General features: G+C 40.2%; 1 protein-coding gene across 6 annotated transcripts in view; it reads left to right on the plus strand.

Annotated features, from left to right (window-relative positions):
• The window catches only part of POC1B (POC1 centriolar protein B), a 48,315-nt gene extending 23,827 nt beyond the window's left edge, over positions 1-24,488 (plus strand). For 4 of the 6 annotated variants that reach the window (XM_061639596.1, XM_061639597.1, XM_061639592.1 and 1 more), the window contains exons 8-12: positions 1,048-1,116; positions 1,406-1,558; positions 6,393-6,476; positions 21,596-21,841; positions 24,193-24,488. In XM_061639596.1, the coding sequence (XP_061495580.1) occupies positions 1,048-1,116; positions 1,406-1,558; positions 6,393-6,476; positions 21,596-21,841; positions 24,193-24,291 (651 nt within the window). In that variant the 3' untranslated portion in view covers positions 24,292-24,488. Of the gene's footprint in view, positions 1-1,047; positions 1,117-1,405; positions 1,559-6,392; positions 6,477-10,373; positions 10,738-21,595; positions 21,842-24,192 lie in introns of those variants that run through there. The other 2 variants (XM_061639595.1, XM_061639598.1) reach the window with 2 other exon arrangements.

A 24,488-nucleotide genomic window follows, 5' to 3' on the forward strand; every position in this document is an offset into this window, starting at 1 on the left:
AAGCTTTCCAGAGGCAGGCGTGAAACCGACCAGCAGCCCCTTTCTTGTTTGTTTTTGTGATATTACGCTTAAACAAATGTATGCTTTTCTGCCTTTATGGATATTTAAGGAGATACACATGCTGGCAATTGCACTTATTTCTCCAAAAAAGCAAGAAACGTGTCACCCCCCTCCTTCTCCCTTTCCTTCCTGCAGCGAAATGATTTGAAGCAAAAACCCCAGCAAGTAGAATGAAATTGACAAAGCTTTAGGGAGGCAGGCTGAAACCGACCACCCCCCTCGTTCTCCCTTTCCTTCCGAGGCGAGAACTCCTTTACAGCCATATTGTGCTTCGTTGCAAATGGGGAGAGGAGCATACGTCATTTTTTTGCTGACCAATTGGTTGATAGAGGGAAGTTTTAGAGGCGGAGCTTGGAAAAAGCGAAAAGAATGTAGGGGTCTTACTGTTTCATGTGCGGGTGCAAAAAAGTGCATTTTTTTTATTGGGAAAGAGCGAACTAAAAGGCAAAGTGAGGACTATCAGATGACAAACCGAATATGGATACCGTGGATTATACCGCTCCGTTTGGATAAGCCCCTAATCTCCATGCAGTCTTCCTCTGTTCTACATGTGCTTTGAAACAGGCCTAGAGCTAGATGAAACTTAGCAGGACTTCACAGAGAGGAGGATAATGCACACCACCTATATTTGATAATTTCTGTTTAAAACGGAACAAAACACCATGTTTACAAAAGCTTTAATATTATTAACAATTTTATTGTCTCAATATAAACTGCCTGGTATAACGGGAGAAGGCTTAAATGATAAAGCTGAAATTTCTGCTTGTGACAGGATTAATTTTTATTTAAGAAAAATATTTTATTTTTAAGAAAAAATGTAAGTTAAACCTCAGTAAATAGTTGAAATACAACATTGTTTTTAAAATGATTAGAAAAGGTGACAGGCAAGAAAATGATGGGGGAGCAGGAGGAGAATGTACAAAAAAAAAAAGTACTAAGCCTTTTTTTGTTCAAAACGAAAACTGACTCCTTTTCTTCTTTTACTAGGGGCCTGTCCTTTCGGTAGCCTTTTCAAAAAGTGGGGAAACATTTGCCTCTGGTGGTATGGATGCACAGGTTTGTTAAAAGAGTGAATTCTTACCATAAAACTCAGTTCTCATTAGATGTTCTAAACAGCAAAGACTTCTCTCTGTTTTGTTAATAATTTCTCAACAGTCTTGTTAAAATTATTATAATTTGAGCGGGGCCCTCTTCCCCCCCCCCCAATCTATGAGTTCTTGCCTTAGGAGGTCTTCTTGCCTAAGAGAAACAAGGTAGTTTGTAGTGTCTCATATAGGGATTGCGAGCAAAAGAAAAAAATGTGAGTTAAACATCAGCAAATATATATATTTATGACTTTTTACAGGTGTTGCTATGGAAGACAAATTTTGACATATTTGAATATAAGAAAGTTCTTAGAAAGCATATGCGAAGAATATGTGCTGATGAGCCCCCTCACCTTCTTGATATTTACCCTCGATCACCTCATCGCCATGATGCAAAATCACAATCAGTTGAGGTAAACTATTTTGACTTCTAATATTTAACTATTTAAAGTTACCCAATAGCTGTCTACAAATGGGGCCTGCAACAAAATATTACAGTGTGGAGTGCCAGCCAGCCATGCTCTCTTCCAGGATATTTCAGTTCCCCTCAATCCCCTCTTCCAGTTTTTGTTCTTCTGTGGACCTTGTGGTTTTTTATGGTCCATTTCCCCAGGCTCCTAAATAACCACAATAAAAACTAGATTGTTATCAATTCAGTGAAGAATTTGTTGGATTTGCTATGAAGGAAACACTCAGTTAACTCAAATGTGGTTCGTTTGCTCTGGGGACTATAGTCAGTGGATTTGTTCCAGCACAGATCCCAATATTCATCCCTCCCCTTGATTCAGAAATCTACTATGAATACAAGTCTTTATCAACTAAATAAATACTCACGCACAGGTATAGACAGAGAAGAACAGAAAGACATGCTAAAAGTAGTTGAAAGTGTCACACAGTGAGAGTCAGTTGCCATAATTGTGGGGTTTAGTCAGCATTCCCATGAATGAAAAATAATATATATTTAATACGGCTTTTTTACACTTACCATCTGTAGATGGTTCAGCTACTTTAAGTCTTCAGTTATGCTCCTACTTAAGATTACTAGCTTCCTAGCATGAGATCCTGCAATGAAATTCTTCACGAATGCTACTGTTACAACAACAGGCAACCTTTCAAACATTTTTCATGTCAGATTGGCTTGCTCCGTACATGAATGTCCCATTGCACACCACAAAACATGAAGGGAAGACATATTTTAAATGAAACTTGCAGTGGGGGACCATCAACAGTTGCCTAACCCATGCATTATCTCAGGAGTGTAGTGAGACAATTTTCAATGGGTGGGCAGAGACAAAATGGGGGGCATAAGGGTTGGGACATCAATCACTGTAAAAGAGGTTTCTAGGGGGAAAAGTGTTCATAGGTAATGACAAAAATAAGCCCCAAATTATGCATTTTAATTAGGAACTATGACTTGTGACGTTTACAAAAAGCAAGTCAACTTAAAATACAATTATTTTTCACATGCAAAATATGTAAATAAATAACAGTGACTAGGAAGTAAATGTATATTGTGCAAGTCATCCTACCATAATGATCTGAACTGTTAATAAAGTCTAATGCACCATGATTTTTCTGCAAACTTGCAGAGGAATCATTCAGTTGAAATTCCTTCAAATATGTTTTGTTCAAAAGCTAAGATTACTAAGTTTAAGTTTACTTTTCTCTGATGAAGCACTGAACACCTGTATGGTGTCAACACGTGTCAAGGTTGACAATGAATTTTCACACACAGCTGTAGATGCACCAAATGTGAGTCCTACAGCATACAAAGTGTACATGCGTGGAAAGGCTTCCTTGTACAGGTAAAATGTTTTAGTAAGCTCATGAACTGGGAGCTCAGTTCTCCTGAGGCAGCTGCTTCCTGGAACTAACTACCCTGGTCTCCTTTGCCATGCCAGGAAAGCAATTAAGAGAAGTTTCACTTTAAAAATTAAATTAATACATATAAACACCACTTTTATAAGGAAATGATTGACATCATGTCATATAGGAACTATACGTCTCTCTGAACTATAGGTGCTAGAATTAATTGTACAAGCACACAATCTCTGTTCTACAGAAAGGCCTTGGGCCATCTAGCTAACACTGCTTCTGGTGGCTCTACCAGCAAATCTCACACACCCTGTTTTGGTAGTACATAAGTTCACATAAGAAAGGTTAAATAAGGTGAGTTAGTTATAATGATGATTGGCACAGCTGAGTGAAGGTCTAAAACTGTTGCAATTAAGGCTGTGCCCACATTATACTCTTCAAACCCATTTTGAAATGGAACCAGCTTGAAAGAGTTGAAAAGATATTTTTCAACTTTTTTAACAAACTAGGGAAGAAATGCCCCCCCCGACACACGTGCACACACAATATTCCAGCTTCTCTTTGCCTGGGCTAAGTAAAGTCTTGTTAGACTTCCTGGGCCTTGGAGAGCAAGATCACTCACCTCACTGCTTCTCAGGTTTTGTCCTAGACTAGGCTAGGCTGCTGTACAGTCTAGGCCTAAAAGCCTAGGCACACCCACCAGATGCACTAGTAACACCCCCACATTCAGAGGCTGACTGAACACTGCAGGGGAGGAGGAGGTGCTCTGCCATACATAACAATACTGTCCTTCCCGCCTTTCCTTCCTCCTAGGTTTGCCAACTCCCTCCACCATCTATCAAGATTTGTGTTCACTTCATTCACACTTTCAACTCATATTTGCTGTGTTCGTATTTCCTTCGTAACTTTGCTCTGCCGTCTCTTTGAATGCCTAAACTGTATTTCTAAAAGCTCAACTGAAGTTTTAAGTTACTGCAATGCTAGAAATTTGGGGGCTGAAAGAAAATTGTGGGGGGAATGCCTCTCTCTCTCCTTCTCCCTCTCCCAAAGTATAAACTGGTGTTAGGATAGGAAAGCCATTATCAAACACATACTCCCAAGATACGAAAGTACTGGCAAGCCAGCAGGGCTGAAGTGCATAGATGAGTATTTGCATTCATAAGAGCTGAGAAGGTTATCTGATATAGCTGAACCTTTTTGTGAAGAAAGCTATGTGCTTGTGGGTGGGCATATAATTCATTTCTTTATTTACTGTATCCTTAGTTGGCTGCTGCAAATGTTCATTTCTAACAATAGTTACTATCCTACTGAAGATAATTTTTACATGCTATCATGTCGGGAAATATTTGGAAGATACTGATGACCAGTAATAATGTTGGTAGCAGTGCATGTCACATTAACCTTGTATCATTATGCATGATGCTGTACTCAAATATTCAAATATAGCTCATATGCTTTTCATAGACATTTTAAATCAACAATTTTAATCTTCTTAGGTGAATAGATTTCTAACGTACACTAGATGGCACTATAATTTAAGAATACTTGGTACAGCAGAAAAGCAGCCCAGTATGAAACAGTATTTTCAGAATGAGTACATTGGAAGTGTCACACTATACTGTAGTCTCAATCCCATCAGGACAATAAATGTGATGAAGGACCAGGATATGGAGTAATTTTACAGCCATGAGCAAGGATTGTCTGAGAAAATTCCCCCAAATCTCTGTACTTCACTTCCCTAGCAATTCAGTTTTCTTCTATTATCCTTTAATTTCACATCTTCCCCTCACCCCTCCCTCAAAAAAACTAAAATTGTAAAACTGTTTTAAATATGGTCAATAGAGAGTTGAAATATTTTACACTTTAGTTCAGGAGTTGCTAAGGAGACATAAAGTTTGGAAGCTGTGGCTGGTACAAAATGCCTCAGCCTCTCTCCTGAGAGATTAGCTTTTCCCAACCAGTGTGCCTCCAGGTGTTGTTGGACCAGAACTCACATCAGCCTCAGCAGCATTGCCAATGGTCAGGAAAGATGGGAATTGTGGTCCAACAACATCTGGAGGCACACTGGTTGGGAAAGGCTGGATTAGACCAATACATGGTGCCCTCCAGATGCTGCTGGACTACAACTTCTATTATCCCTGGCTATTGGTTGTGCTTCTTGAGGCTGATGGGAGTTGTAGTTCAACAACATCTAGAGGGCACGACATTGGTTATCCTTGGGCTAGGCAAAGACAGGAGCACAATGACCCTGTTTGGCAGTTATTAAGAAGCTTCTGTAGTAGCTTCCACTTAGATTTGGATCCATTTCAAGTTATTGTATTATTTAAAATGTTCATGGAACCCCATTACCTGTTCTCCTACCTACTTGGATCTACTTGTGAGGCCTGGCTTAAAGTTGCATCCATGGAAGAGCAGCGGTAAGATGCAATGGGGCCTTCTAGGCATTTGCCCCTTCTAGGAAATTGCCTCAGTGTTACGGAATTTATTTCCTAAGGAGGTGTGCACCTGCACATAGTTGTTGATTTCAAACATTTATTCCAGCAAGCTTTTGTGTGGTATAGTGGTTAAGGTGCTGGACTACAACCTGGGAGACTGGGGTAGAATCCCCACATAGCCATGAAGCTCACTGGGTGACCATGGGCCACTCACTGCCTCTCAGCCTCAGAGGAAGGCAATGGTAAACCCCCTCTGAATACCGCTTGCCATGAAAACCCTATTCATAGGGTCACCATAAATTGGAATTGACTTGAAGGCAGTCCATTTTCATTTTTCAAGGTGATTGAGATATATTTTAACATTAAGGCATTGATTGTGGCCTTCTAGATGCATTTTAGTGAATGTTATGTATTTGTAGGTTTTTTGTTATATTTTTATGGTATTTTGACGCAGAAGGTAGCCTAACATTTTCTTAAATTAATAATTTAGGCATGCTTCACAGAGGTTTGTTTCTGCTCTAGATGTAGCACGAAATCTCCCATTCCCGCAAACATCACTAAATGTTTTCAATGCAGGATCCATATATTCTTTTTCTGGGCGTCATCTGAACCACAAGGATTGTCTGGATATTGCATTGCCATAGTGAAAGTTCTGCTGTTAGTACTCTGCATTTGTGGATAATGCTTCAAACATTTATTTATTTATTTATTGCTTTAAAAGGCACCAGTTTGGCTAAAGGTTAAGCATATGACCTATAAATAATGATTGCTCATAAATCTTGAGGAGAAACCCAGTTACCTTGGCATAATCCAAACCGTGTGGACACACTGGGGAATAAACTGTATGTAAAGTGCTTATGTAAATGGCTGCTGGTGAATTTTAATGTGCATTTAATTGCTCACTAAGAGGGATATTACCCCGTGTAGATATTGAGGGTTCCATCCTGTGTCCATTGTCTCTAAGTGAAATAATATCTTCAATTCTAATTTTCAACAGATAAATCCCAGCTATGATGTCACCGATATGCAAACATTTGACCCCCCTGTTGTAGATATAAGCCCTTCATCTTCTGGGTCTCTGGTAAGGGTAATAACAAACTATATTATATACCAAGTATTGGTTCAAATATTTGTTTTTACCCAGGGTTGGCTTGCCCTGCATGCACAATGTCTGTGCATCACAGCTTATTTCTTTAACTGCAACCAAATTAGAAGAAAATCTTGTGTGTACAATTATGGATTACCTTGTGTTCAAAAGTTCTTCATATGTTTTCTGGGTGATCTTCTTTCCCCATTATTTTGACACAGATTTTTCTTCCCAGTCCCCCACAGAGGTAGAAATGTCCCATTTTGAGACTGTATAGAAATAATGTCATGGACTATGAATGTACCACATGTTGACGAAAGATGTGCTGTGAGGCTGATCAGGCACGAGTAAAACATCATAACGATGCCTCCTGAGTAGCAGTGAGGGCAGCGAAGAAGGCCCACTTCTCTGCCTCCATCACATCTTCAAGTAGCGATCCAGTGGAATTTTTTCATGTTGTCAGGGGTCTGTTGATATTAACTCCAGGAACTGGAGTTTTAGACCCTTTGGAGGCCCACTGTGAATTGCTTGCAAGGTATTTTGAGGGTAAAGTTACTTGCCTCTGTAGCAGTCTAGATGCCCCATCCACACCTACTGTAATCCCCAGTGCAACATCTGCTGCAGCTTCATGTGATCAGTTTCAGTTGATGAAGCGTGATGACGTGGACAAGGGTGCTTGCGACAATGCAGCCAGCAATGTGTTCTCTCGACCCTTGCCCTTCTTGACTTATTAAAGCTTGTTGAGGGGGTATGACTGAGTGGATCCAGGGTGTGGTCAACTTGAGGGAGGGTGTGGTTCCAGCTGCCCTGAAAGAGATGGTGATCCAACTACTTCTGAAAAAACCCATCCTGCATCCATTGGTTTCTGACTACTACTCAGTCACAAAAAAACCCTTTTTAGGAAAGGTGATTGAAAGGGTTGTGGTGCAGCAATTGCAAGTACTCTTGGAAGAAACATTATCTTGACCCATTCCAATCTGGGTTCACACCTGGTTATGGGACTGAATCAGCCTTGGTCACCCTGATGGATGACCTTTATTGGGAGAAGGACAGGGGGAGTGTGACCCTGTTATTCTTACCTGATCTCTCAGCGGCTTTTGATACCATCCACCATGGTATCTTTCTGAGCCATCTTGGTGAGATGGGTATTGGAGGCACTGTTTTACAGTAGTTTTGATCCTATCTCCAGGGTCGTTTCCAGAGAATTGCATTGAGTGATTGTCTTTCAGCTCCCTGCCAATTGTGCTGTGGGGTGCTGCAGGGTACCATCTTGTCCCCAGTGCTGTTTAATATATATATGAAGCCCTTGGGAGCGGTCCTCAGGAGATTTGGGGCGAGGTGTCAGCTGTATGCTAATGATACCCAGCTCTGTTTCTTCATAACATCTGTATCGAGAGAGGCTGTGCAAGCCCTGGACCAGTGCCTGGATTAGATTGTGGGCTGGATGACGGCCAATAAACTGAGTCTGAATACTAGCATGACAGAGACACTGTGGATTGGTGGTTCCTTAGTTTGGATAATTGGTCAGTTGCCTGCTTTGGATGGGGTCATACTCCTTCTGAAAGAGCAGGTCCGTAGTCTGGGGATGCTCCTGGATCCATCTTTGTTGCTGGAGGCCCAGGTGACCTCAGTAGCTAGGAGTGCCTTTTACCAGCTTTAGCTGGTTAGACAGCTGTGACTGTTTCTGGACCAGGATAGCCTGACCGCTGTTGTCCATGCACTAGTAACCTCCAAGTTGGATTTCTGTAATGCGCTGTATGTGGTCCTGTCCTTGAAGTTGGTCCAGAAGCTGCAGTTGGTACAAAATGCGACAGTGCAACTGCTCACTGATGCAGGGTATCACCAACATATTACCCAGCTGCTGAAAGAATTGTACTGGCTCCCCATTAACTACCGGGCCAGGTTCAAGGTTCTGGTTTTGGAGTGCAAAGCCTTATACAGCTTGGGACCAGGATACCTGAAAGATCGTCTTACCTCTTATATACCCAGTCGATCACTGCGCTCTGCAGGTGAGGGCCTCCTGCAGGTACCATCTGATCAGGAGGTCCATTCTGCGCAACATAGGAAGCGGACGTTTAGTTCTGTAGCACTTACCCTTTGGAATTCTCTCCCCTTAAATATTAGACAGGTACCATCTCTGGATATCTTTTCAGTGGCTACTGAAGACCTTCCTCTTTCAACAAGCCTTTTAAGTTGAGACCTTAACCCAGTCTGTGTTGGAATTATTTTTTTAAATGTGTTTTTAAAGATGTTTTGTTTTAATGTTGTAAAGTCTTTTGCTTTTAAGGTGTTTTAGAGGGTTTTTTTAGTGTTTTTGTTTGCTGTCCCGGGCTGCTTCTAGGAGGAAGGGCAGGATATAAATAAATAAATAAATAAATAAGAAATAACTTTTCAAGTGGAGTAGTATTTACATGTGCTGCTTTACTACATGTACACCAGATTATATCTTTCTTGGTTAGAAGGGTTAGGGTATAAACTTGAGTGAAGTCAGTTCCAAGAATTTATATAAAGATACCAGTAAATTCCACTTGCATTCATATATATAATATATATCTTGGACTTATATAGCATAACTTTCTGCTTGGTATGTTGCTTTGCTTCCTTGGTGTTGGAGTCTGTTATGAGGTAAGGTTAGGGCCTTTTCATATGTTACTGTAGCAGTTCCTGAGCTACTTCCTTGTGGCTTTATTACATCCCACTGAGGTAACAAATGAAAGCCTGGCACCATGTGGGTGAAGTTCATTATGAAGGCTCTTCCCAAGAAAGACCTCACCAGCGCTGGGCTTTTCGACATTACCACAGCTGCATGGGATGAAGCCACAGAACATTTAGTGTCCAATTTTCAGATCTTTCGAATAATCAAGGAGTCTGTATGTATTCCACATTCCAGCTTTGTGGGTAATGCAGAAATACATCAAGCCTGAATTTTGGGGCATAGATAATACTCACCTTTTGAATAAGAGAAGTGCAAGTGGGGTGCCTTAAGCTAAAATGTAATTTGAAAAGAATTCTAGGACAGGACTTCAACCCTTGTCATATCATATAAATGCCCTTAGAGAGCTCCTGCACCTCATACAGGATAGATTTCCTTCCCGCCAGGAAACTTTCTGTCTGGGACTTGGTTGACCTGAAATCTCTTGGGGGCATAGCAATATAGGGAATATGTTGCCTTCCATCTTAACTGCCCTTACCACAGCTACTAATTATGCATTTAGGTACAGCTGTGAGCTAGGCCATCTTCCTAAATAGTACTTTGCCTTCTGATATTCGTGCCTCTCTAGATCAGCAACTATACTCTATGACATTTCAAACTGTGGGTATATTGTTTTCAGAATTCTTATTATGTGATCTTTGTAGACATGCAATCATTCACTGATAAATACTGTATGTTAAGATTTTTAATTAAGCCCCGTGAGTCTACTACCAAAGAAGTAGGGAGAAGAGCTATTGATGGCCATTTTGGTTAAATTAATTACAAGTAAAAATCTGCTCTACTTTTCTGGGTGATACTCCTAGCTGTGTACTGCAACTGTATTTTCTTGACCATATCTGTCACTTTGAAAAGGCAAAGAATAGTTCAACACATATTATAGCAACAGCTTATCCTAGCATCGCTTAACTAGTTTTGCAGTCTCTGTATGCAAACAGAGATCTAGAAACTGTGCTCTGAAATGAAGTTATAATATGTGCCACTGTATTTATTAATAGTCTTTGCCAAGTGCTTTGCATGAGAGAGGAGTTACTTTATCATTGCATTAACACCTCAGCATATCTGTGGGACTGGAACTTATGAACTGTGACCTCATGTCTCCATCACCAATGTCTCCTCGATCCCTTTCCATTTCCCGTATATATTTCTGGAAATCTAAACTGTGACTCTCATTCTCACAGCTGATTCTGAAGCATACATAAAACTCCTCACAGCCATCAGCCTACACAGCCACTAACAACTGGTTCCTTCCTCTTCCCGTGAAAAAGCAACATTCTCTAAGAGCTATACCCTGAGGAATGCAGAAACGGGCAAGCCTTTCACACAGGAAGTGACTACTCTAGCATTCTCAGAAAGTGCTTCTGTCACTTGGACTGTCTACTCATAATAAGCTTCCTGCTGACCTACAAGATGATTTACTACTGATCTAAATGCCTTGGCCAGCCTGTAAGCGTAACGGCACTAATGAAGCTGACAATCAGCAGTTCTGTAAATCTGTAACTGCTCTGCTTTAAACTTGAATGTGGTAGGTGCACATATCTTTGGCTGAACTTGTTCATATTCCATCAGGTATGGTTGGATAGCAAACTGTGTCTGATTTACAAAATGGAAAATATTGTTGCAAATCACTGAACTATTTAAAAACAATTTTACTGTTTAGTGGATTTTTGTAATGTAAATGATTTTTCTTTTTAGTACTTAATGCCTATAGCCAGAGCTTGGAAAAGTTACTTTTTTGAACTACAACTCCCATCAGTCCAATCCAGTGGCCATGCTGGCTGGGGCCGATGGGAGTTGTAGTTAAAAAAAAAAAAGTAACTTTTCCAAGCTCTGCCTATAGCACAGATAGCTGAAACAGAATGCTGATGGCTTCAGTCAACCATCTTCAGACATGCCCTATTAATATGAATGGAGGTAACAGGGAAGTAGCGCTTGATATATTGTGACCTGAAGCTGGAGCATTGCCCTTGACTTTTTTTATAACTAACTGTGTTAGGAATCTGTAAGAGTCATTTTGTTGGATCAGTCAAAGCATGTCTGAGCCTCCACATAATAGTCCAATTTTCCTTTTTCAGTGACCATAGAATAGTACCCTATCCACACATAATATAGCAGAGTGGTCATGAGGTAAGTAACCTTGCAGTCACAAGATAACCCTGTGTCTGTCCATCCCTCTTTTTAAAATCCTAAATACATTTGAAGTTACCTGCAGGATATGAGACTGCACAGCCTTCAAATAATGAAAATAAATAAATAGTATAAAGCTGAGCCAAGTAAAAAATTCAGAATTATAATGGGGAGTGGTTTAAGAACTGGTTGCATAACAGGAAGCAGAGAATAGGAACAAATTGTCACTTCTCCTGATGGGCGGAAGAACGTAGAGTCCCCCAAGAATCGGGATCTGTGCTTTTTCACTTGTCCATAAACAATCTAGAATTAAGGGTGAACAGCCAGGTTTGCTGAAAATACTAAAATTGTTCAAAAACGGATTGCGAAGAGCTTCAAAAGGACTCTCCAAACTAAGTAAATGGGTATTATAAAATGGCAAATGCAGTTCAATGTTAAGTGAAAAGTGACACATGTTGGAGCAAAAGATCTTAATTTTACATATACAGTCATGGGGTCTGAAGTTCCAGTGACTGACCAGGAATGAGATAGTGAATAGCTTGATGAAGATTTCGACCCACTGTACAGCAGCTGTGCAAAAGATGAATTCCATTATAGGGATCACTAGGAAAGGAATTGAAAATAAAACTGCTGACATCATAATGCTGTTATACAAATCTATAGTGCAACTACACTTGGAAGACTGTGTACATTTCTGCTTGCCTCATCTCAAAAAGGATATTGTAGAGTTGGAAAAGGCCAGAAAAGGGCAACAACAATGATCAAGGGAATGGACCAAGCATTTGGGGCTTTTTAGTTTAGAGATACCATACTACTAGCAGAAACCAGTAATGATTTGAAACGAATGCTGCTAAAAGTTAAAGAGGAAAGCACAAAAGCAGGACTATAGCTGATCGTCAAGAAGACTAAAGTAATGACAACAGAAGATTTATGTAACTTTAAAGCTGACAATGAGGACATTGAACTTGTCAAGGTTCAATACCTCTGCATAGTCATTAACCAAAATGGAGACATTAGTCAAGAAATAAGAAGGAGGCTAGGACTGGGGAGGGCAGCTATGAGAGAACTAGAAAAGGTCCTCAAATGCAAACATGTATCACTGAACACTAAAGTCAGGATCATTCAGACCATGGTATTCCGGATCTCTATGTATGGGTGTGAAAGATGGACAGTGAAAAAAGTGGATAAGAGAAAATCAACTCATTTGAAATGTGGTGTTAGAGGAGAGCTTTGCGCATACCATGGACTGCAAAAAAGACAAATAATTGGGTATTAGAACAAATTAAACCAGAACTATCACTAGAAGCTAAAATGATGAAACTGAGGTTAGCATACTTTGGACACGTAATGAGAAGACATGATTCACTAGAATAGACCATAATGCTGGGGAAAACAGAAGGGAGTAGATAAAGAGGAAGACCAAACAAGGAATGCGTTGATTCCATAAAGGAAGCCACAGACCTGAACTTACAAGGTCTGGGCAGGGTGGTTCACGACAGATGCTCTCGGAGGTCACTGATTCATAGGGTCGCCCTAAGTCGTGATCGACTTGAAGGCACATAACCATTTAGAGAAAAGGTGAGTAAGAGGAGACACGATAGAAGTGTATAAAATTATGCATGGCATGGAGAAAGCAGACAGAATTTTTTTTTCTCCATGTCCTATAACTCGAGAACTCGAGGTCTTCAAATGAAGCTGAATGTTGTAAGATTCAGGACAAACAAAGAAAATACTTCTTAACATGGTGTATAGTTAGACTATAGAATTTGCTCCCACAAGAGGTAATAATGGCCACCAAGTTGGATGGCTTTAAAGGAGGATTAAACAAATTCCTGGAGGACAAAGTTATCAATGGATACTAGCCATGATGGCTATACTGTGCCTCCATGGTCAGAGGTAGTATGCATCTGAATACCAATTGCTGGAAACTACAGGAAGGGAGAGTGCTGTTGTACTCAGGTCCTACTTGTGGGCTTCCCAAGGGTTATCTGGTTGGCCACTGTGAGAACAGGATGCTGAACCAGACGGGCCACAAGCCTCATCTGGCAGGCTGTTCTTACGTTAACGTTATGTTCATTGTGAACGTTCTTCACTCTTTACTAATTATGTCACACAAACACTCATCCCCTGATATATGTAAAATCATCATGTTCCGTCTGGACCCGCAAGATGAGAGACTTTATTTTGTCCCCTTGCCCCTTAGCTAAAGCTAAGTTCTTTAACAGAACAACTCTCTCCATGTTTACCCGCTGTTTTTAATGAGGTTTACTCACAGGAAAATGTTCACAGGATTGCATCCTAAGTCTCATTCATTTTTATTATTGCTTAATCATGTGCTTGAATCATTGAGATTAATACGAGGTTTTGAACTGTTCTGCTGGATTGTGTTCATTATGCTATAAATGCAGCCTCAAGGGAAGACATGCAGTCTTGCATACAGTAAATGAGAGAAATGTAATTATTTGAACAAAAGGCAATTATGCCAAAAGGTTCTTAGTGTTACGTGATGGATACGGATGGGAGTTATAGTATTTGGGGTCATGATAAAGTTAAGGCTCATAAAGTTCATGATCCTAAACTAGGGCCATAATTAATATTGAATACTAGAGTTCAGACAAACTGTACTTTTTATTGCATAATGGGTTAGAAACCGAGGTAAGCCTGTGGATCAGGAGGTGCTTGATTCAAATCTTGCCTCTGCCTCAAAGTCCCCAGGGGCATACAGACCTATATAAGCAGAAGCTAGCAAGTTATTTTGCCCCTGAAGGGTGAGTCCAGCTTCCCTATTCCTTCACTGTCCAAATGGCATGCATACTTGCCTCTGCGACAGATGCTGATTTCCTCAACAGTTTTGTCCTTCCCCATGCCTCTGACAAATTGGCTACTATTTGCCCATTTATGCCTTTAAACAGACACATTTTCTGTTAGTTTTGTTTTTTAAACTTGGAACAAGGGAAAGGTTGGCATTTTAGCTGTGATGTCACAGGCCCTGTGATGGTCAGTGCTGTGCACAGCCTGTTTCCTTTAAACTAGCAGCTTATTCCTCCTGCGCTCAGTCCCACATATGACAACAATATGAGTGTACTTCCAAAGGAACATGTGAAGCTGCCTTATAGTGAATTAGATCATTGGCCCATCTTGCTTAGTATCATCTCTTCTACACTGATTGGCAGCAGGTCTCTAGGGTTCAGGCAGGAGCCAGTCCTACCTGGCAATGTGAGGTATTAAGCCTGGGCTCTTCTGTGTGCAAAGTATGTACTCTACCACTAAGCTATGGCCCTTTCCAAAATAATGAGTCACTGCATTTTTAAAATGCAGACTCTACCTTACTGGCTTGCCTATATCCATCTTGCCCCTATCCCTTTGCAATAAGGGAGTAATAATACTAACATACCATACAGAGTTATTTTAAGATTTACCAATATGATAGATGTGAAATAACTTGAACATTCAAAATGTATATAAATGCAAAATATTGTTATTTCAGGCTGGACTTACAACAAAATATGGGAGTGTACTGTTCAGGGCGCTTTTCTTCAGGTTACTGTAAACTGTTGATAGAGATCAAGCAAACAATTTAATGCTCTTTTTCCCTCCACTCTTTCCATTTTTTTCCTTCAATTGGCACTCAACATTTCTTGGCTTCTGGGGATCACTGAGCTTACTTAGTCCTTATTGGGCTAGCTTGGGGGAGGGGAGTGCCTCCTTTTTTATTTTAAAAAAATGTACTTCTGCAAATCAGAGCATGCACCAGCCTCTTATTTCTGTCAGGTAATCACTGAATTCACTATTACAGGAATTTCTTTCTTTTTTTTTGGTCGAATGACATATGCCAGCCTTTCCCAACTAGTGGGCCACCAGATGTTGTTGGACCACAATTCCCATCTTTCCTGACCATTGGCAATGCTGGCTGAGGCTGATGGGAGTTGTGGTCCAACAACACCTGGTGGCCCACTAGTTGGGAAAGGCTGATTATGCAGTAGCAGCTGCAGGGTTGATGCCCCCCTCCTCCAACTAAGTAGCATATTGTTCTTGATATAGCACTCTGTAGTTTGTCATTTTATTGCTTTTGTTGTACTTTTAATTACAGCAGTTGTGCAAAGAAAGTTAAATTGGCATCTTTTAATAGCATTTTGACATTGCTCTGTTACTAAACCATATGTAAACTATGCCTAAAGTTTACTTAAAACCAAAGTTTAGTGTACTGATTGATGCAGGCCAATCTTTCTGTCTTTGGAGAGACCCTGGCAAGGCAGTTTTCCAGCACAATAAAACATAAAGCACAATATTGAGAGTTCACTAAATTCAATACTAAACATCAGTGCCTGGGAGTGCCTGAGTGAAAACTGATCTAACACTTCCTTGGCAGGTATCTGTTGTATCTCTGCAACTGCAAAGTCCAAAGGATAATTGTGTACTGATCCATGTATTAGTCCAGGAAATGAATATTTAATCAATGTCTTCAAAATGCAGACTGAACAATATTCTCCTCCATTCCTACTTTAGGCATGCCCAACCGCTTGGGTTTAGTCAGTGTTCTTGATTTACTCCCCTGCCACCACCTTTGAACAGAAGATGGCCCCTGCCGTATCACAATCTACCTTTGAAAGTCTCCTCCATTTCAAAAGTGTTTTGACAAGTTGTTAGTGGATGAGATGAAGGAAAATAGTAAAATTACCCAACTGCAGGCACAGTTTGTACGGTTATAAAGCTGATATCTGAGAGAGTTTACAAAGTTTAATACCAATACAGCTGGTTGAGTCTTCCAGGAGTCTTTCTCACTGGGCAAAGCCCGTCATGAGCCCTTCTGAAGGTATTTTTGACTCTCACTGCATCTTCAAATATTGAGTTGAATACAAAGCTCTTCTAGCTTAACTATTTATATTTATCCGTTTCACTGGAGGAGGGGAGATCACTGCCCTTTGAGCCATTTGTTCTGCCCCAGAAGCAGCAGTAGTGAACTAATCTTACTCCCAATGAAGTTTTCACATGTTTAAAGTTTGGATAGGCTTGTGATCAGTATCTGTTATGGGAAGCATCTTCGTTATCTTCCTGATCCCAGACAGCTTGGCACATTTCTGTGCTGCTCTATCCCTGGGAACATCAGTCTACTCATAAGATGGCTGCTTCTGTCAAATAGATGAAGTCTTGGTCAGGATAGGCAATGGATAGGAAGCTGCTGTTTAGAGGAAACAAGACCAAAATCTCCCTTGGACTGTGTGGAAACAGTTGTGTCATTTGCTCTTGGAATCCCAGCCATTGCCTTGAAAACACTGCTATGAAGAATATAGTTTGCTGTTAAGAGAGTGTGGGATAGCTCCTTAGTATTCAGCGTATTTTGGAAATCAAGCAAAAGAAGACCACAATTAATCCCTTCTGCAAGGAAAAGAAATTTTCAAGCAGCACCAGTGAATTCTTTCGCTTGGAGTAGGTTGTATATATCAGTTCTGCACCATTTCAGGTTGAAAATCTAAGCTACAAAGATGGTATATTCATGTGTGTGAAGGATAGTCTGGAGGCGAAAGGTGGGTGGGGGTTAGGAAAATCAGCTGCTTCCTCCTCCTGTGCTTCAAATACAAGGTAGGGAAGCCAGGAAGTTAGTGGGCTGGGAAGGTTAGAAAGCTGTTTTTGGAGAATTTGCTAGAACTCAACACCAACAAAGAGATGGATAACTGCATCGTTGTCAAGAGGCTTTACTATAAGGTCTAGCAATGAAGTATTCCCTGTGATGTGTGCACTTATGGTCTGAAGAAACTTGCTGCAACTTAAAGGTGGCTCAGTTTTATTTTGATTGCAAATAGTGGGAATGTTTCAGCTGTTTCAAGTTATTTGCCCTTCTCATTTTAAGAGCTTCCTGCAACAGCTGTTTACAGAGACACTGAAAACCAGCCTTTATGACATTTCTTTACCTCTCTCTGTAGAGCTTATATTGTTATTTTTGGCACCTGTGGTCTCCATAAGAATATTTGTAGTTTATGAAAGCACTTGTATATTCTCCTTCCTGAAGCATTTATATTTAGAATTGACTTCCTGTCAGGGAATTTCTCACCTTTGGGAGCCCAGAGCCTGATGATTTTAATCTCTGGTGGTGTACTTTTTTTTAAACCAGACTTGTTTTGCTGATAGTTGAAAATTGAACCATATTCGGCTGGCATGCTTAAATGTAAATTAAATATAGCATATGAAAAGGTCATGGAAAATACTGGCCTAATAAAAAAAACAGCAGGTTTTTAAATCCGTGTTTACACAGAAATGTAATTTACTTAAGAGTAATGATATAGTTCAGCTGCAATTAATAGTTCCACCATGTTGCTCTAACAAAAGCATATTTCTTCACTGAAGTAAGAAATGCCCTACTGTCTCATATCTGGAGCATATCCTGACATTGAAGAGGATGGGACAGGTTAATCAAGGTCACAGAACTCATTATGAGTATCAGCATTCCCTGTATATATCTGTAGTAGGATGAATCTTTTTCTGCTTACACATCAGCATCCCTTGTGCACATCTGTATTAGGTGGGATCTTTTTTTTTCTGTGTTAAAAATGCAAAGCAACAATAACTATAGCTTAATGAACATACAGGAAGTTCTCTTAAAGTCCATTTAGAATTCCAAGCACAATACTTATGGGGCTTTCTGTATTTTGTACTTAGAACCTTAATCTCTTTAAAAGACCATAGACCCACTTACTGTTCCTAGTACGGCTGAGAAGCAGCTGCTATGTAATGCCATTGAAGTTGTGCTAAATTTAACACAACCGTCATCCATAGCAAATAAATAAATAAATAAAACTGGCTTGCCCAAGCACAGCTGCAAAGGCAGCAACTGGGGAGCTGGGTTTATTTCCATTGCATATGTTAAAATAAAATCTAGGCAGTAGGATTTTTTATTATTTTTTCTTGTTCTGAAATGACCTAGTGCCCTCTTAAGAGCTTGAACAGTTTTAGGTTAGATTAGGAAGAATAACAAAGTGAGCTATGAAAATATCAGTTTTATTAAGGGAACTAGTGATCCTCTTCGTCTAGCTGCTTATGGTATGGGGGTCCTTGCATTGCCACAGATTTACAGCCCATTCCTAGGGTTTAAGCCGCAAGACCATATGAAGTGACTTCCACTGTATCTGAAGCACATCTGTCTCCCTGGAAAGCTTCCCTGGATTATGTATCTCTTCCCTGTTTTATAGATATAGCCAGGGTGCCTTTGTGCCAGCCTTGCAGCTCCTGTGGATTATTAAGGTGTATAGAAAGCAATGCAAGATGTAAAAGCTGGTCCTGTTCTCTCCTCTTTCCAAACCAGTACAAATGTTCCTGTGTATATCTGTTGTGATGTCAAGGACTCTTGATTCCTCTGTTGCCCTGCACTCCACAATCGATGTCATTCATTCATTATTATTATTGGCGATCACTTGTGGCCAAGTAAGATTGTCTTCCAAGATAAGGTCTTTAACAGTGGGTCCGTAAGTAACTGTGGAGGCCAGTTCTGGATCCACACAGGCTCCCACAGTGAGGACATAGGTTTGCAGATGGAAGATGGTCACGATGAGGATTTGTTTGACGTGCCTTCCGCTTAGCTCATTTGTCCCTTTTTGCCCTGTATTAGTGCTTCTTTGAAGTCCATAGCACCTTTGATAATAGCCAACCTCCATTTGGGACGTTCAGTGCTAGCAGAGAGATCCTTAGGCCCAGTCTTTTGCTAAACTGTAGGATCAGGTTGTTGTACAAGAAACTGAGCATGTTAAGATGCTTAATCTTGAAATCAGTTTTTTCATCATTTCCTAAGTTGCAGTTATCAGTTTTATTTTATTAATTTTTTATATATTCTTTATATTAAGGTGTGTTTCTGAACTCTGTAACAATCAAGTGAATAGGAACTCTGTTTGAAAACCCTGAAGTACAACATAGAAACATAAGTGTCCCATCCCCATAATAACATTGCTCAAAAGTCAAATGCCAACTGAGCATCTGTGCAACCTAAGCTGTGTAGGGTGGAGCTCACAAAGTGTTGCTGCTGTGCAGATTCCCATAATTTTGATAATTTTTCTGTGATGAAATAAATAAAATGTAGACAGCAATTGCTATCTTCCACAACCACCTTTGGAGAGTTTAAGCTGATAAGTTCAGGGTATACGTGCCCCTTGGAGGTGAACCTGTCCTTTCATTCTTTGTGAAGTCCCAGGTACATATCCGGCACTATGATAAACAATAATATGTTTGCTTTTGACTCTTCAACAATGTAAATAAGTAATATAAATAGAAGTAATAACAAATGGCTACAAATTGACCATTTATCTTTATATTGCTTAAATAAATTAAATACATTAGGGCCCCACTCATACGGCAGGTTAGGTTCCAGACCCCCGCCGGAAAGCAAAAACCGATGGAAAGCGGATCAGCTGTAGCGTGGGGGGTCTGGAACCTAACCCGCTGATCGCGTCAGAGGAGGAGAAGATCAGATCTTCCCTTCCTCGGGCGCAATCAGCTCATCTGGAGTCTGATCACGCCATAAGAGGAGATCAGCTGTAGCACGCTACAGCTGATCTTCCCCTCCTCCGGCACGATCAGCTGGAGTGTGGGAGTCTGACCGCCCCCAAGGAGGAGACCATCAGCTGTAGCGTGCTACAGCTGATTTCCCCTCCTCCGGCGCGATCAGCTTGAGCAGGGGAGTCTGATCGCACCAGAATAGGAGAAAATCAGCTGCAGCACGCTCCAGCTGATCGCCCTGCTAGCGCTGTATTAGCGGAATGCCGAGAAGCGGGGCCCTACTGTATAATTCTTGTCATCCAGTTATATGATTTAATAAAAGATTTGACTATTGAGTAAACTACAAAACCTGTTGATCCCTCTTTTTCAGTCAACTCTAAAGTTTCCGCACAAACAATACAATCAAATGTATTAATATTTGTTATCCAATATGTTCTACTTAAATATTTGTTTCTGCAAAAATCTAGCTCTTAATTAACTCCTATTACATGTGCAGTTTATTATTAAATAAGAGGTTGCATTTTGTTTTTTCTGCTTTCCATGCAACAGAGTGATACAAAAAAGTTCAACATAAGAAGAAAAACTAGGAACCAACTGTCATATTTTTAAAGTGCATGCCTCATCAGCGTCATGATTCATTAGAAAACCTAGCTTCAAATCCTTGTTTGTCATGAGATCATTCCTAGTATTCCACAAGAAGCTGTGTGTGTTAAGCCTGGCCAAAGATTAAAGCAGAGGGTTTTTGAGTTGGATAACACAGCATGAACTTTCTCCAGAACACAGTAATGTTAGTTTATTTGGAGGCAAAATTCATACGAGTGGTAAACTTTAGAGTTAAATAGATTAAAGAGGTGCTTTTATTATTGAATTCTGAAAGTTTTTGATGTCATTACATGTCTGGCAGATCTGCATGGATGAACTTCCTAGAATTTATAGACTACATAAAAAGAGCAACATCTGGTCACTTTGACTAGGCTTGCTTGTTTTATCTGTCAAGCTGCAGAGGCACTAGTTATAATACCATTCTTGCAGGGCTGCTGTATCATTCCTGGCCAATGGAATTTGAAGACTTGCTTCATTTTCCTGCATGTTTCAACCTCTGTCCTGAATACCTATCCCTACCCCCTCCTGCCTGCTTGTTTAATAGTATTCCTATTTTTTTTATTTGCATTGAAAGTGGCAATAAACCTCAACCTAATTGGTTGTGTTGAGTCAGACCAGTTCAAAAGTTGCCATAATCAAGCTGAATCTGCCCAAACTGCTTCCATGTAACAGAAATCTGCCTAGGGGCTGTAACACTAGCTATGGCTGGGACTTGAAGAGCAACTTTACATGCACCCAACAGCTTGGACATGCCTAGTGGGCCCCTCAGATTCGTAAGTAGCTTGCTTTATGGTCTTGGGGACTAATGTTCAAGGGCATGCAAAACTAGTTGTTTGTATCCCAATGTGCTAATTCAGTCACATGCCAAGTCTTCATATTAGTGGCCACCTGGGAGATTCATTTCTTAAACCTGTTTGTGACAGCAAAAGGCTACAAGTAAAATACTATTGGATACTACTGGGAGACTGCAAAGTGAAAAATGAAAGAAAAATTTATATAAATTATTAAAGGAGTAAGATCTTTTGGGGAAATGTGTGTGAAAAAAGGTGGAGGATCAGAATAAACCTTCTCTGTTGTTTGTGAGAACAGGTATAGCTTCTCAAAAGGGAAAAATAGATATTCACAGCTAACAAAGTTCAAGATTTTTAAGCTTACCATAAACACAATCTTTGTTTTTTTTATTTAAATGAAGACAAAGTCAAGCCCACCTTTAGTCCATCCTTCCAAATACCAAGAAGGAATGAACATGCAGCAAGATGGTATGAACAATAAAGACTTGCAGCAGCATTCTGTTTTATCCTCGCCAAGAACGTCAAGAAAAAAAATGGAAGATGAAAGTAAATATATTGTGCACACCATGGATGAGCCTGTCAGCGTTTCACCAGTTCTGACTAATGCCTTGGAGCACATTGTGGAGCAACTAGATGTTCTGACTCTTGTGAGTGAATTCTCAACACCATATCTACTGCATTGCCTGGGGGGGGGGAGACTAACCTGCTGGGCCTAGCAAGAAAGGACCAGAGAGTCCTGACCCTCTTTCAGCAGCACATTGTTTAATATGCTAGGTGTGGAAGAAAATGCTTCTTGCCTCTGTCAGCCTACTCACTCACTCATTGGCTTGTATGGAATTCCATGGACTCTCCTCCATGCTATTCTTTGTCATCTATGGCTACCGGGTGAATGCTTAAATAATCCTGACCCTTTATTTAAACAGTTTTCATTTCTTTGTATATTAATTTCTAACAAATGGAGCAGAAGGTTGAGTGGGTGTACAAGGAAGCTATCTGTGTGGGAAGGGGGTGCCCAAACACTGGGTTTATCTACCAGCCTGGGTAAATTTTTCTCCCTCTCATAATATTAGAACTCAGGGTCATCCTATGAAGCTGAATGTTGGGAGATTCCGAACAGACAGAAGGAAATAGTACTTCACACAACACATAGTTCACCTATGGAATTCCCCTCGCACAGAATATCGTAATGACAGCTTTAAAAGGGGATTAAGACAAATCCATGGAGAATGAGGCTACAGTAACTACTAGTAATGATGGCTATATCCAGTATTGGAGGCAGTATGCTTCTGAATATCATTTGCTGGGGAACATGAGCAGGAGAGGGCTATTGTCTGCATGTACTATTTGTGGGCTTCACATAGGATCTGGCTGGCCAATGTGGGAACAGAATGTTGGACTAGTTGGGCCTTTGGTCTGTCCAGCAGGGCTCTTCCTATGTTCTTAACACTTTAAAAAACCCACATTCAAAATCCATTTTATTATTGTAAGGATTTATATTCCATCCTTCAAAAACTTTCTTAGGGTGGCCTTCACAAAATTCAATCCGTTCATGAACTCATTGACCTGAGGCAAGCTTCTCACTTTTTCTCACCCTTCATCTGTAATAAATGGATAATAATGCTATCTACAAAGTTGTAATAATTGCCAAGATAATGTCTGTGAAGTAGGGCTTTTAATCAGTCAATATTAAACAGAGCATGTCATATGTCAGTAGAAATGTCTTTTTGGAATATCAAAGGAAGTGTAAGAACTTAGAATTTAATAAAAACAGCCAGCATTATAAACATATCTGAGCTAAAATAGTCTTTTAAAAAAAACTTCTCTTCCCAATTTGCTACTGATTAACAAAGCCTTAGTTGATTGATCTGCTGATTTAAAGTAAACAGCTTTACACATGAAGCACTGGGGAAGGGCTGTAGCTCAGTGGTAGAGCAACTGCCTTGCACGCAGAAGGTCCCAGGTTCAAACCCTGGGTTTTCCAGGTAGGGCTGGGAGAGACTCCAACTGAAATCCTGGAGAGCCGCTGCCAGTCAGTGTAGGCAATACTGAGCTAGACAGACCACTGGTCTGACTCAGTATAAGGCAGCTTCCTATGTACTTGGAGCACCCAGAAAAAGTCCATCTTTTTATCTTGTTTGTTGTTATCATTGTTATTAAGGTATATCAGAGCATTACCCCATTTCTAACTGTATCTGTGAAACACAGAATGTCTTACACAGTGTATTCAGATCCACAAACCTTGCTCAAAACGTCTGAGAATTTTTGTCAATTTACATTGCTCCACACTACAGCGGAGAATATTTCAAGCAGATATTGTTGAAATGTTGGATTCTGATACAACCCCATATTTCAGACATTTGTGATGTCCACCCGAAACACTTTTGAAGTCGTTTCACAGCTAAGAGTACTTATGTGCTGAGATCTAAAGACCCCCATGCATGAGCAGAAAGCACTTTCAAGTGTCACCTGTCCCTCCCCAGCTGCACTCTCCACATCACATGCCTTTCCTGCAGCTGTTTGGGGGAAGAGGGGGGAGAGATTTGGAAAACCCCTAGCACATGTGCAGATAATCATACACGGATCTTTGGACATCCATTTTTAAAGGGGAACTTTCAACGCTTTCATTACCAGTGTGATCTTAAAAGAAGGTAGATCCTGGAGGATTTATTCCCCATAGCAGCAAGTGCTCCAGCCTGCATGTGAATACGTGTCACAATTCATGCTACCATGCAGGGATACTCTGCCAGAGAAAATAATTAGGATTGGAGTACCAGACTTTAGAGTTCTTCTCCAATACTATTTTTATTTTATTTTTTATTTTGAGGACACAATGTGTTAGATGTATGAATATTGTATGTCAAAAGCACAACTAAATATCCAAAGAGCAAAAAAAGTCTTCAAAGACTTAGCATCTCTCTGTGTTAAGAGCAATTACTTTGCAAACAAGATGTTACAATCAATAATAAGCATTTGTTGTCCTGTCCTGTCCTCCTAACAGACTGTCTCAATCTTGGAGCAACGCCTGACTTTGACTGAAGATAAACTAAAAGAGTGCTTAGAGAACCAAGAGAAAATGTTACTTTCTGTCAGACATTGAAAACAAACAATACCAGTGCTGGTGAACACATTTTCATACATTCTCCAGAAGGCCATAAGTGACAACCTGGGCATGAACCAAACAAAATGTGCCTCTTGTTTGTAAGAGATTTTTCTAAAGATCATTGATAATATTTTGAACATGTAATATTTTTGTGCATTTCTTAAATATATATATATTTGGTTTGGGGTTTTTTA

Source organism: Rhineura floridana, chromosome 8 (genome assembly GCF_030035675.1).
Source record: "Rhineura floridana isolate rRhiFlo1 chromosome 8, rRhiFlo1.hap2, whole genome shotgun sequence".
Classification (NCBI taxonomy): Eukaryota; Metazoa; Chordata; class Lepidosauria; order Squamata; family Rhineuridae; genus Rhineura; species Rhineura floridana.